This window comes from Hypoxylon trugodes (assembly GCF_022578975.1).
Source record: "Hypoxylon trugodes strain CBS 135444 unplaced genomic scaffold F4822scaffold_1, whole genome shotgun sequence".
In the NCBI taxonomy this organism is placed as follows: Eukaryota; Fungi; Ascomycota; class Sordariomycetes; order Xylariales; family Hypoxylaceae; genus Hypoxylon; species Hypoxylon trugodes.
The window spans coordinates 2,278,766-2,291,313 of NW_026250016.1; the positions used below are offsets into that span (position 1 = coordinate 2,278,766).

General features: G+C 45.7%; 1 protein-coding gene across 1 annotated transcript; it reads left to right on the top strand.

The window, feature by feature from the left end:
- Nucleotides 1-784: 784 nt before the first annotated feature.
- On the top strand, nucleotides 785-6,557 carry F4822DRAFT_385706 (P-loop containing nucleoside triphosphate hydrolase protein). Its single transcript, XM_051456651.1, has 5 exons — nucleotides 785-1,451; nucleotides 1,534-2,340; nucleotides 2,397-5,523; nucleotides 5,654-5,722; nucleotides 6,030-6,557. The coding sequence occupies exons 1-5, from the start codon at nucleotides 1,140-1,142 to the stop codon at nucleotides 6,353-6,355; spliced, it is 4,641 nt and encodes a 1,546-aa protein (XP_051319533.1). The 5' UTR covers nucleotides 785-1,139; the 3' UTR covers nucleotides 6,356-6,557.
- The last annotated feature ends 5,991 nt before the right edge of the window (nucleotides 6,558-12,548 follow it).

Consider the following 12,548-nt stretch of genomic DNA (forward strand, 5'->3'; position numbering starts at 1 on the left):
TGGGTTGCGGGGCTTAAATCCGGTCTTGGCTCCTGCCCCACAGTGGATCTCGGTACCTCCAGCTACCTGTAGAGGGTCCTGACTTCCAAGGTTACGTAAGGTGGGTGTCCATGTCGCACCCCCAATTTTCATAACAAGTTCCTACGTACCTGCTTGTTCAGCCGCTTAAGCAGATCCCCAGTGAAGTTCTTACGGGAATAATGAGGAGGCTGAGTTGAACATTTGATTTGTATCTACGTGTAACTTCCCTTCTAAGTAGATAATTAATTTTAAAGATATTGGCCTCGTCATATTCACTTGAGTAACTTTGTTGCATTGACATGTGTTAAGCAATTCATATCTAAAGGGACGTGGCAGGTACTACGTACATACATGTATGTTAGGTAGACAGCGTAATGGATGGTTCGTAACTGCTGTTGAACGTAGGACAATACTAAGGAAGCATCTCTAACCAAACATTCCAGGGTATTACAGGCATGCACTTAAGCTTAAGTATGCTTAATTATTTTATTCAAAGAAATATATAGATAATAGAATCCGACTACGCTCTCTAAACTCATTATATAGATTAAGTGTATTTCGAGTAGGTTCTTTAGCTACATTTATAATCAATTAAATGACTGTATTTTTATCTTAGATCTGTTCTACAGAAGTTCGTAGTGGTTGGTCTTACAATGACAAAGTAATATGAAATCATTGGATAAATAAAGTGGACCACTAACGCTATGCACAAAATCTAGAATCCATTCAATGTTCCGACTTCGGGTTCTTCATGAGTTCCAAGGTTCGGATGTCGGGACCTAAAACACAACTAAAAACGGCCTGGAATAAGCTATAGCAACCCACCTTTACCAGCTTACCTGCATACCAACTTGCCGCTTGCTTACAAAACCTGGGAAGCTTTCCAAACTCCGAACGGTAATGACCGCCACTTTGCACCCTCCACTAAAATTTCCAGATCGACATCACCATCCTTCCATCCAACTCTTACTAATCGCATTTCCCCTTCTGCGTTTTCCCTACTTAGGTATCCTTTTAAACTTCCGTCAATGCTACACCTTATTGCGCAATTGGAGTTCCTTACCTTTTTTAAGCATCTACTATGATCTTTGTCATCCGAACTTCACCTTAACGCGGTCATGCGATTCAGTGACCACTCCCAGCAGGTCCTGCAATCGACCGGCTCCTTCACGGGCTACAGGCCTCTTCGCGAGCTTGGAAAGGGTTACCTTAGCGCAACAGATCATTTCAAACAACCACTATGCGGTAACGAAGAAGGATGGGGGCCTTTGAGTCCCTTCAGATATGATTTCACCCCGTGTTTTATTGACATTTGGGTCTTTGCCGTAGCTGTCTTTGGTATCGTATGTGGTGCCCTAGCGGTGTGGTATATCTTACGCAGGCAGAAGCCTGCGGAAGTTTCCAAAGATTGGCACTTCTGGACAAAACAGGTATGTTTGGACCCTTCCCTACACTACCAACACATGCATTGGCACTCGCAAAGTGTACTTGATACTAATAACTTCATGTCAGTCCCTACTCGCCGTTATCATCGCCGACACCATCGCGCAGCTCGTTATTCAGATTATCAAATACCCTGGAATATGGCATGGCGATTTTCGAGTTCTCACAACAATCCTTACCATCATCTCGCTCGGTGTTATTTTCACGATTCAATGGCTCGAACACGATCGCACGAGGAATGCTAATGGTGTTGTACTGTTCTTCTGGCTGCTTCTCTTAATCGCGTACGCCGTGAAGTTAAGGTCTTTGATCTCCCAACAAATTTATGATAAGAATCTTCCATACTTCGTGACCTATACTCTCGGGTTTGGCCTCTCTGCTATTGAATTTGCCGTCGAATGGTTATGGCCCAAGAAAACAAGCGCCTACGAAGCCTTGATCGACGAGGAAGGAGAGGAATGCCCGGTGGAATACGCGACGGTTTTCTCCCGCCTTACTTTTTCGTGGATGACCCGTATGATGAAGCATGGATACAAGCAATATCTCACCGAGGAAGATCTATGGGGTTTATCCCCTAACGACAAGACCTCTTCAACAGGACAGCGGTTTGAACGAGCGTGGGAATATCAGTTGAAACACAAGAAGCGTCCTTCGCTTTGGATAGCTTTATTCCGCGCTTATGGCACGCCTTACCTGATTGCAAGTATCTTTAAGGTCATTACCGATATGGCGGCTTTCACACAACCTCAACTTCTACGTTATCTCATAAGTTTCGTTAAATCTTATGGAGAAGGAAAGGAGCCTCAACCTCCTATTAAGGGCGCTGCTATTGCCCTAGCTATGTTCTTCGTCGCTGTTGTGCAGACGAGCACTATCGTGAGTTAAATCGTAGCACTGCTTATAAAAAAAAATGTCTTACTGACAAATTGCAGCATCAATACTTCCAGCTTGCGTTTGTCACAGGAATGCGCATTAAGTCGGGTTTGGTATCTTCCATCTATAAGAAGTCATTGAAACTTTCAAATGAAGGACGATCTACAAAAACAACAGGAGATATTGTCAATTATATGGCCGTTGATGCGCAACGTCTTCAAGATCTAACCCAATTTGCCCAACAGCTGTGGTCAGCTCCATTCCAAATTACCATTTGTATGATATCGCTATATCAACTTGTTGGATGGTCTATGCTTTCTGGTATTGGTGTTATGCTCATCATGATACCCATCAATGGCTTCATCGCAAGACTAATGAAGACCTTACAAAAGACTCAGATGAAAAACAAGGACGCAAGAAGTCGTTTGATCGCCGAGATCATCAACAACATGAAGAGCATAAAGCTCTACGCTTGGAGCACAGCTTTTATGAACAAACTCAATTATGTTAGAAATGACCTCGAGCTGAAGAACCTCCGCAAGATAGGTGCAAGTCAGGCATTTGCCAATTTCACTTGGTCTACTACTCCGTTTTTCGTCTCATGTTCAACTTTTGCCGTCTTCGTCTGGACCCACGATATTCCATTGACCACTGATATTGTTTTCCCCGCCCTTGCGCTATTCAATCTACTCACCTTCCCACTTGCCATCTTACCTATGGTCATCACATCGATCATCGAAGCTTCAGTTGCTGTCGGCCGCTTAACAGAGTATCTCACCGCCGAAGAAGTTCAGCCCGACGCAGTCATCACTAGTGTTGCTGCAGAGGAGCGGGGGGAGGATTCAGTTGTCATTCGCAATGCGACGTTCTCATGGAACCGCCACGAGTCCAAGACTGTCCTCAAAGATATTAACCTCAGTAGTCGCAAGGGTGAACTTACGTGTGTAGTTGGTAGGGTCGGAGCAGGGAAGTCATCTCTTCTACAAAGTATTCTTGGTGATCTATGGAAGATAGAAGGTGACGTTCGTGTCCGAGGCTCAACAGCATATGTCGCTCAGCAGCCATGGATTATGAACGCAACTGTGAAGGAAAACATTATCTTTGGGCATCGATACGATTCAAATTTCTATGAAAAGACTGTTAAGGCCTGCGCACTTCTTGCCGACTTCACGCAGCTACCTGATGGGGATGAAACTGTTGTCGGCGAAAGGGGTATTTCTCTGAGTGGTGGTCAGAAAGCTCGTGTCGCCTTGGCGCGTGCAGTATATGCACGAGCTGATATTTATCTTCTCGATGACTGTCTATCTGCAGTGGACTCCCACGTCGGTAGACACATTATTGAGAATGTACTCGGTCCGAAAGGTCTTCTCAATTCCAAATGTCGTATTCTAGCAACTAATGCCATCTCGGTACTTCCCGAAGCCGATTACATCTATCAACTCAAGGACGGCGAAATCGCTGAGAATGGTACCTTCCGACAGTTAGTAGCTATGAAAGGAGGTATCGCAGAACTTATTAAATCATCCGGCCAAGATTCCGGTCCAGCCTCCTTAGATGCTAGTCCCGAGGGCTCTGGAAGCGAGACATCTACCTACATTGAGACGGATAACACCCAGGACAAAGAAGAAATTGAAGAGGCCCAGGAAGGAATTGCTGAGTTAGCGCCCATTAAGACTGGGCCTTCAACAGGTTCCGCCCAAAAGCGGTCGGGAAGTATGTCGACCTTAAGACGAGCAAGTGCCGCCAGTTTCAGAGGCCCAAGAGGTAAACTTCAAGACGAGGAAGAACCGAGCGCCAAGACGAAGCAAGCCAAAGAGCATTCCGAGCAAGGGAAGGTCAAATGGGATGTATACCTCGAGTATGCTAAGACTAGCAATCTGGTGGCCGTTGCTATATATCTTCTCACTCTGGTTGCTGCCCAGACTGCACAAATTGCAGGTAGTGTCTGGCTGAAAAACTGGGCAGAAGTGAACGGGAAAGCAGCAGCCAATCCTCATGTTGGAAAGTATCTCGGCATCTATTTCGCTTTTGGCGTTGGTTCATCTGCCTTGACAGTCGTTCAAACACTTATACTCTGGATTTTCTGCTCCATCGAAGCCTCGAGGAAGTTGCACGAGAGAATGGCTACGGCAATCTTCAGGTCGCCGATGTCTTTCTTTGACACTACCCCGGCAGGAAGAATCTTGAACCGTTTCTCCAGTGACGTTTATCGACTAGATGAAGTTCTAGCTAGAACCTTCAACATGCTTTTCGTCAACTTGGCTCGCTCAGGATTCACTCTAATCGTGATCTCGGTCAGCACACCGGTTTTCATCGCATTAATCATACCGTTGAGCGCGGTATACTACTGGGTACAGCGATACTATCTCCGAACATCACGGGAACTTAAGCGATTGGATAGTATAAGCCGTAGTCCTATATATGCACACTTCCAAGAATCACTAGGCGGCATAAGCACAATCCGAGCATACAAACAACAGGAACGGTTCGAGCTTGAGAACGAATGGCGAGTCGATTCAAACTTGCGGGCTTATTTTCCATCCATCAGTGCAAACAGATGGCTAGCCATTCGATTAGAATTCCTCGGTGCCGTCATTATTCTTGCGGCTGCAGGATTTGCCGTCGTCTCCGTGACGAACCATAGTGATCTCAGTGAGGGGATGGTTGGCTTAGCCATGTCATACGCCCTACAGATCACTACGTCATTGAATTGGATCGTTCGTCAGACGGTGGAAGTAGAGACGAATATTGTCTCCGTGGAGCGAATCCTCGAGTACGCACGCCTACCGAGTGAAGCTCCTGAAATCATCCACAAACGCAGGCCGCCGATTGCTTGGCCCGCCAACGGAGCGGTCCGCTTCCATGACTACAGTACCCGCTATCGTGAAGGATTGGACCCAGTACTGAAGAATATCAATTTGGATATTAAGTCGCATGAGAAAATTGGTGTCGTAGGACGGACGGGGGCGGGCAAATCCTCTTTGACATTATCACTCTTCCGTCTGATCGAACCGATCGCTGGAAACATAAGCATCGACGATCTTAATACGTCAACCATTGGTTTATTGGATTTGCGAAGGCGTCTTGCTATCATTCCGCAAGACGCTGCTCTCTTCGAAGGTACAGTCCGGGATAATTTAGACCCAGGTCATGTTCACGATGATACAGAACTATGGAGCGTACTTGGTAAGTGTCTCACTAATCTTACCCAGCTTGATTTATGTCGCAGGTCGGAGAGGGCACATGCTATCGTGCAGCTCCGCCCAAGTCGGTTGCCTCCCACTATCTGACGTAGACTAATTTTTGTTTCCCACAGATCATGCACGATTGAAGCAGCATGTGTCAAGCATGGAAGGCGGACTAGAGGCCAAGATCAATGAAGGAGGTAAGTTGACTAATTCCGTTTTCTCTCGGCTTTCGCCATTGTTCGTCATGGTTCTTATCTTTTTTTTTTCTTCGTACCTGCGGCTACATGCGTAACGTGCGACGGTGCACATGTGCGAAGCGGGACTCGTTTTTGGCATATTGATCTTCCACCATCTGCTTGGCTTTTCGACCAATTCCTGACTAGGGTCCTGCATGATCGTTGAGTTTTTTTTCCCCTCGGAGCTCGGTGATAACTTCGTCATTTGAACACCACTTAAGCAGTGTATGTGACTTTGAAATGCCGACTAATACTTTGAATTACACAGGATCGAATTTGTCAGCAGGCCAACGACAGCTAGTCTCCCTAGCTCGTGCTATGCTTACACCATCCAATATTCTTGTGCTTGATGAGGCAACGGCGGCTGTCGATGTGGAGACAGATGCCATGCTGCAAAATACGTTACGCTCCTCGATCTTCGCGCACCGCACTATCATCACAGTGGCCCACCGTATCAACACGATCCTCGACAGTGACAGGATCGTCGTCCTTGATAAGGGTGAGGTGGCTGAATTTGATACGCCGCAAGCGCTTATTCAGAAGAAAGGAATGTTTTACAGTTTAGTCAAGCAGGCTGGGCTCGATACAGAATAGTTTGCGCCTTGGCTTGGATCGAGACCCGTTTGCAATATCCTGTTTCAGCATACATTCATACAATACCCCGGAGCACATGTTGAGTTACTAAAAAGTTTAGTCAGCCCACGTTACTTAAGTGGCTGCTGTTATACCTGTTTGGACTTGTGTATAAACCCTGTAGGAAAAAGCAATAGTACAATAAAAGCATGCATTCAAAGAGCATTTTTGATTTCATGCTGAAGCATGTGGGATGATGATGTAAATCCTACTTGGTAGTAATAATCACATACCTACTTAGGTATGTACCTAAATTGGCAGGTATTCAAGACAGTAAGTAGTACCAGATGTTTGAGCTCCATTGACAGTGAAGCTAAATGTATTGTGGATATGATGTTGCGCTGGATCGTCACTCTTACTCGCCATGCAACATCTCACGCAATACGATGCTATACGACACCCTATAGAGTGCCGTTCGCCTTACACCATTGTTATCATTCCGATACCATCGTTAATAGCAACGATCGTGGACTAGGCAGCCACAGCATGGCGGAAGGCGGTAGATAGAAATGTCTGTTTGATGCTGTGATAGGCTAAGTGATCAGCGTTTGTCCACTCCCTGTCTCCATGCCTATCTTTTCTTGCTTCTTCTTCTTCCTTCGTCCCCCCGGCTGTAACTTATTTTTTTTCTTTTGCCGTAAATTTCCGCGGCTGGCACTGTACATCCATTTTGCGCGTCATCATCCTTATCTCCCCACTGCCTTACATCGTTGTATTTTTTTGAGCGTCCCGAGGCTTGATATGGTGAAACGTGGACCTCATTAACCTTTTACAACATATATGTGTACTACCCGTAAAAGGTATAGGATAATAAGCAAGTATAACGGTTCTGGCGTTGTGTCCCCGTTGCGCAAGAGGGGGGGTAGAAGGGACAAGGGGGAAAAAACGAAGAATAAGGGGGGAGAAGAGGAAGAGGAAGAGGGGGGAAGAATTTGGGAGTGGAGACTGCCTTCAACGGCGATACATATCTTGTTCGCATCTTTTGCCTTGTGTCCCCCTGAACCGTTCGCCTTGTGTCGTGTTGAAACGTAAGGTCGAGATAGCTTCCCACTTTCGCATGCTGTCACCGTGGCACAGTCAGTGCACGCATGCATTAGTTATGCCCTAGTAGGTATTTTACAAACTGCCTAACCAAGGTAGAAATGGACCTACCTACTTACCGACCTTGGTTTTTTTGCCGGTCGTTAGGATTATTATCTTTTTATTATTACCTTTCCTGCTTAGGTACTTTACTACCTTAGCTACCTACGTAACCACGTAACCACCCCCAGGACAATTTGATAAGAGGGAACAAGGACTCGAGGATCCCCTCCCCTTATTGTGGTTTTTTATCCCTCTTAGCGACGTTACACGGCCGTGCCGTCCGCACATGGCTAACCTTATTCAGCGTGTTGCGTACAGCCGAGCAATGCGCAATTGGTAATCTGACAGATTCCCGTCGGGTCCTTCAACAAGTGACCGCCGCAATGGAGCACTCCGTTCTTGGTTCTTTGAATTGCGGGGGAGAAACGAGGTGGGGAAAATGGGCCATATTCCTACGAAAAATGGCTTTAGGATGTTAATCATTGTCTTTTATACGGAATATATGTGTATGACTTTGTTATGAGGTAATAGGCTTCGGTGGTATTATTGTATGGTCTGGGCATTTTCAAATCCGTTCGCTCTCTTGAAGTCATGAGAAGCTTTAGCGAGGGGGTTGGCTTGCTGCACTCGAACATCACATCTCAATCGAGATCCGTGATATCGCTACTGCTGATAGGTGATAGGATTAATAACCTAGGATTTCCTTCACGCGGTTATAATTGCCTTGTCCTGTTGTCTTTTTTCTCGAAGGGCCATGTCCGTTCCACGAAAGACCCCCCCTCTCTCTTCCTCCTCGGATCGACTTGCAGCAATTCGATTTGTTAATTCCGATGTACAGCTACTTAGGCAATTTTTCTTCCTCATAGGTGGGATGGAGGGAGACAATATGGCTGACTGATCCGTTGGTAGTTTACCACTTGGTAGCAACCATGTGCTCGCTTCCCAGCGTCATCTCAGACAACGGGGTCATGCAACCGCAGTCCAAAAGGGACTGGCGAGGTCTAGGCAAGTTACCTTAAGGTAGACGACAGACACGCAGCATATGCGGACGTTATGCCGTGTAACATCAAGGGTTTCCTCGAAGAAAAGATGAGGAGGAAGGAGGGGGGACATTTCTGGACGCCGCTGGACTGCAGTGCCTGGATGATTCGTCGAGAAGCCGAAGTGGAAAACGGGAAAAGTATGGAAGAAGAAATAGAAGACACCAAAGAGGGAAAAAAAGGAAAAAGAGCAACAATAATCCATGTCGAATGGGCACCTAGACGGCTCGGACTCCGGCAAGATAGATTAGGTACTAGAACATAGACATATTTTTATTATTATTATTTTGCATGTAGGCGCTGCTAGCGATTTATTAGATATTGTCAAACATAAATAGGAAATAGTACGTACGCATATGTAGCGTGGTATTATGCGGTGAGAGAATCTTCATTCATCCAATGTCGACGATAATGATATGTGCATACATTAAATGTAACGCATGCCTCATTCGAGCCAATGCCCCCCGAAGCGATGCGCCCTGAGTAGCTGAGTATGTTCTCGAAAGGAAGAAAGACCCAGCTGATCAGCGCCCTGATCCGGCTTCCAGGCTACGTTAGGTCATGTACCTACGTAAGTAGTTAAACGAGGAGAAAAAAGTACATCGGTAGGTACGTCAGTCAGGCTTAGCGCCCACGATGACTTCACGCATGTAGGAGCAGTTTTAATACAAATCTAGTGAAAGCCACTTGATCCTATACCTACATATCTATACGTACTAATACTCTTGGCTAACTAAAAATAAGCACCTGAAAACTTCGATAGTCTTATTCCGAAAACCAGGTTGCTTTTTTTCAGATATGCCGGGTGTTTGCTCGGTGCAGGCATTAATTTACCTAGGTACCATGGAATGGGCTTTAAGCCATCTAACGACGTTTTACCTATTTACGAGTTAGGGAAGACGGAACCTAACCGTGATAAGACTGGTAGCGTTATTCAAAATCTATTGTCATATTATGGTGGTAACCCCATTGAACCATTCAGGTCCGGAAACTACTTCGATCTTCTCACATACATTACCGATCTAATGCGAGAAGTCACAAGAAAACCCCTGCAGGATCTAGGCGATTCCTTGTTGGACACGTTGGGCCAAGTGCTTCCCTCCACTAGCCTCGCGAATTAGATTAAGCAGATGGTTTCCCGTATTTTTGTGGCGGTACTTAGCACGCCAACAAGAGCTGTACCCAATGGAATGGTTAGCGCCACGGCCGCTGACGCGTGCGGGCAGCTCTGAGGGAGCAAGGGAGCTTCTCCAATGTGATTAGCTGATAGCTGTGTTAGGCTCTGCCAATACTTGCATAGTCCATTCGATAGTTCCAAGTACCGGCGGTCAAGCTACTATCAATAAGTAATTAGGAAGATGACAACCCGATCTAACTAAGGAAATTTAAGGTGAGCAAAAGAAAGATCATCCTTTTACACCGAAGACCAGGCCCTGGTTGCGACGTCTGAGAACCGTAGCGACATATAACGTTGCGAGAAAAAGAATCCATGTAAACCTTAGCTAAGGAAATAGATCTCCAATGCTTTCCACATACTGAAAAAAGAATGTTTTATGTTGGTTATTGAAGCTCTATATTGCCTACAACCTCCTATCTACCGTACCTGAAAAAATTCGGACGAGAAGTAGAACGGGGAAGTAAGGTCCGGAAGGGATGCTTGTGGTTGGGATGAGATCGACCCGGCATGTCGGTAGACGGGCGGGGCTAGGGGCTCACCTGCTATTAATTGTAATCAAAGGACGCCTGGGAAGTAGATCTAGAGGGGTATACCTGGGCATTAGGGTATCCATTGGTGGTAGTACAAAAGAACATGGCCAAAGGGAGCTCTTCCTCTGCGCCTCCATGCGAGTTGTAAGGCCATTCCTCGGGAGGTGGCCAATTGGATCCAAACCATGTGTGATGTTCAGACCTGGTGTTTGAAGGAGGCTTGCGAGTAAACGAAAATGGAGAATATTGTGTGGGTTGGTTCTCAACCGCTATATATGATTATTAGAAATCGAACCCCCATACCTAGTCGTGGTGGTCGTGGGGGGTTTATGAAGTCTAAAATCTCATCGGAGCAAGCAAGATATCATCAAGATAAATGGCGTGAAAGAAGCAAAGAAGGTTACGAGGCTGAGACGGTTTCACGCAAAAGCCAGTTTTCCCACTTGTGAAATACGCCGTTAGAGGCCAGCGTATCAAAGAGAGAACGTATCACGAGTAGCGATCCGCAAAGTCGTTACGCCTTTGAGACATGGCAAGGTGCTGCTGAAATATCCCCCGGGCTCCTGGTCCCTGCTAGACAGACAGTCGGCACGTATGCCTGTATTAAGTAATTACCTAGGTAGGTACTTTGTGTAAGGCGCCCTCCCTGTCTTTAGCTAACACGGATGCCGTAGTTCATATAGACTAATGACTAAAATTTGTTGGTTTATACAGCAGTTAGATCTTACACCGGCCGAGACCCGGGTGATTCGTGCATAGAAAAGGGCAAGGGGGAGGTGCGTTCTTAGACTAGAACGTATAGTGGGTGGGCCAATGCCTTACCAAAACGTTTGTACCTAATCTCGGATGACCAATGTGAAGCGATCGGCCCGAGGTAGAAACAATGGCGGGATTGTTATACGGCGGATGAGGTAGGGGATAGCCATGTAGAAAACCTGGGTATATAAATTGCCAACGGCCTGTGTGCAAGTCACTCATGGAGGCAGGCATGTAGGTGCGTATATGTACCTGATTTCGATGTGAGATCACGTTATTAAGTAAGGTCGTAACGAAGAAAAAGGAACATGGGTATGCATAGTATGTAACTAATGTATAAAAAGCAATATGTATATTAATAATAGTAGGGTCGTACCAGAAGCAAAGCAATGTTGGTTGACAGCGGACGGTGGCGTATGTGCATGGGGGGTGCTTGACCGTTCAAATGCAAATGCCTCGTTCAGCAAGCTATTACTAGCAGGAAAAAAGATGCTGGTTTTGAAACACTGTGTTTTATCTCACCAGCGACATTTGATCGAGCGGGAGACGCACGTACTCGCATCTTCGAACTGGCACCTGATATCGCTACTCTGAACCCTCCTTGAGATGCGACGGCGCATTTAGATGTAGATATATGTATTTAATAAGTTATATACTACTCTACTGATAGGAATGTAACCTTGCCTACGTATAGCACATTAGTTACACATGAATACGTGGCGCTTGGTACGTTTTGCTAGATCTTGATAGACTTGTGACTTTCGTTCGAGGGTTGAGTAGACAAGGAGGCTCAATTGAGACGAACTTCATTAATGGGATGGATAACCTACTTCTCGGTGATCCTTTCAAGGTTCCATAGCTTCCGTAAACCGTTATCCTGTATCATATTTACATAAATGTGTACTTTTAGGTGTTCTACTTGCGTGTGTACTTAACAAATCCCCCCACTTCGGAACAGGGCAAAGAGATATCAGACCCATTTACCCGGATATAACAGTCAATAATCCGCCTACAAGTTTCGAAGAATCTACGTTAATATGTATATACCTGGTACATAATAAAGGAGATATAAACGAACCCCTGAAAAAGGAAACTAATGTTGACGAATAAGCGACATTGAACACTGCATAAATGATGCTGGGTACTTAGAAGATGATGACCAAGTTGAAGCACAGGTGTTTTCCCCCTTCTAATTACGTACTGTGTGTTAATACGAGGCTACCTTGCTATTCTTATCCTGAGATTGCAGGGCAGATTTACCCCAGAGCTGGGGTAGGTTCGAGATCACGTCTTAGCATGCCCATGCAATCCAAGCGTTGGAGCAACAACTGGGCGCTTGAAGGTTAACCGATGCCTATCGTTTGCTGATGAAGCGCGAGAGAAATGATGATTAACCAACCCGTCCCTTAGGTTGATCTACAATGGATTTTAGATCTTGGGGCCAAGACATGGGTGACACAACGTGGGGGCTAATCTACCCATGTATCTTCTAATATCTTCATCTAAATAGGATAGGGATTTCGTTTCGAGATGTTTATAATGGGAAGTTGCTAAAGAAAAGGAAAGAG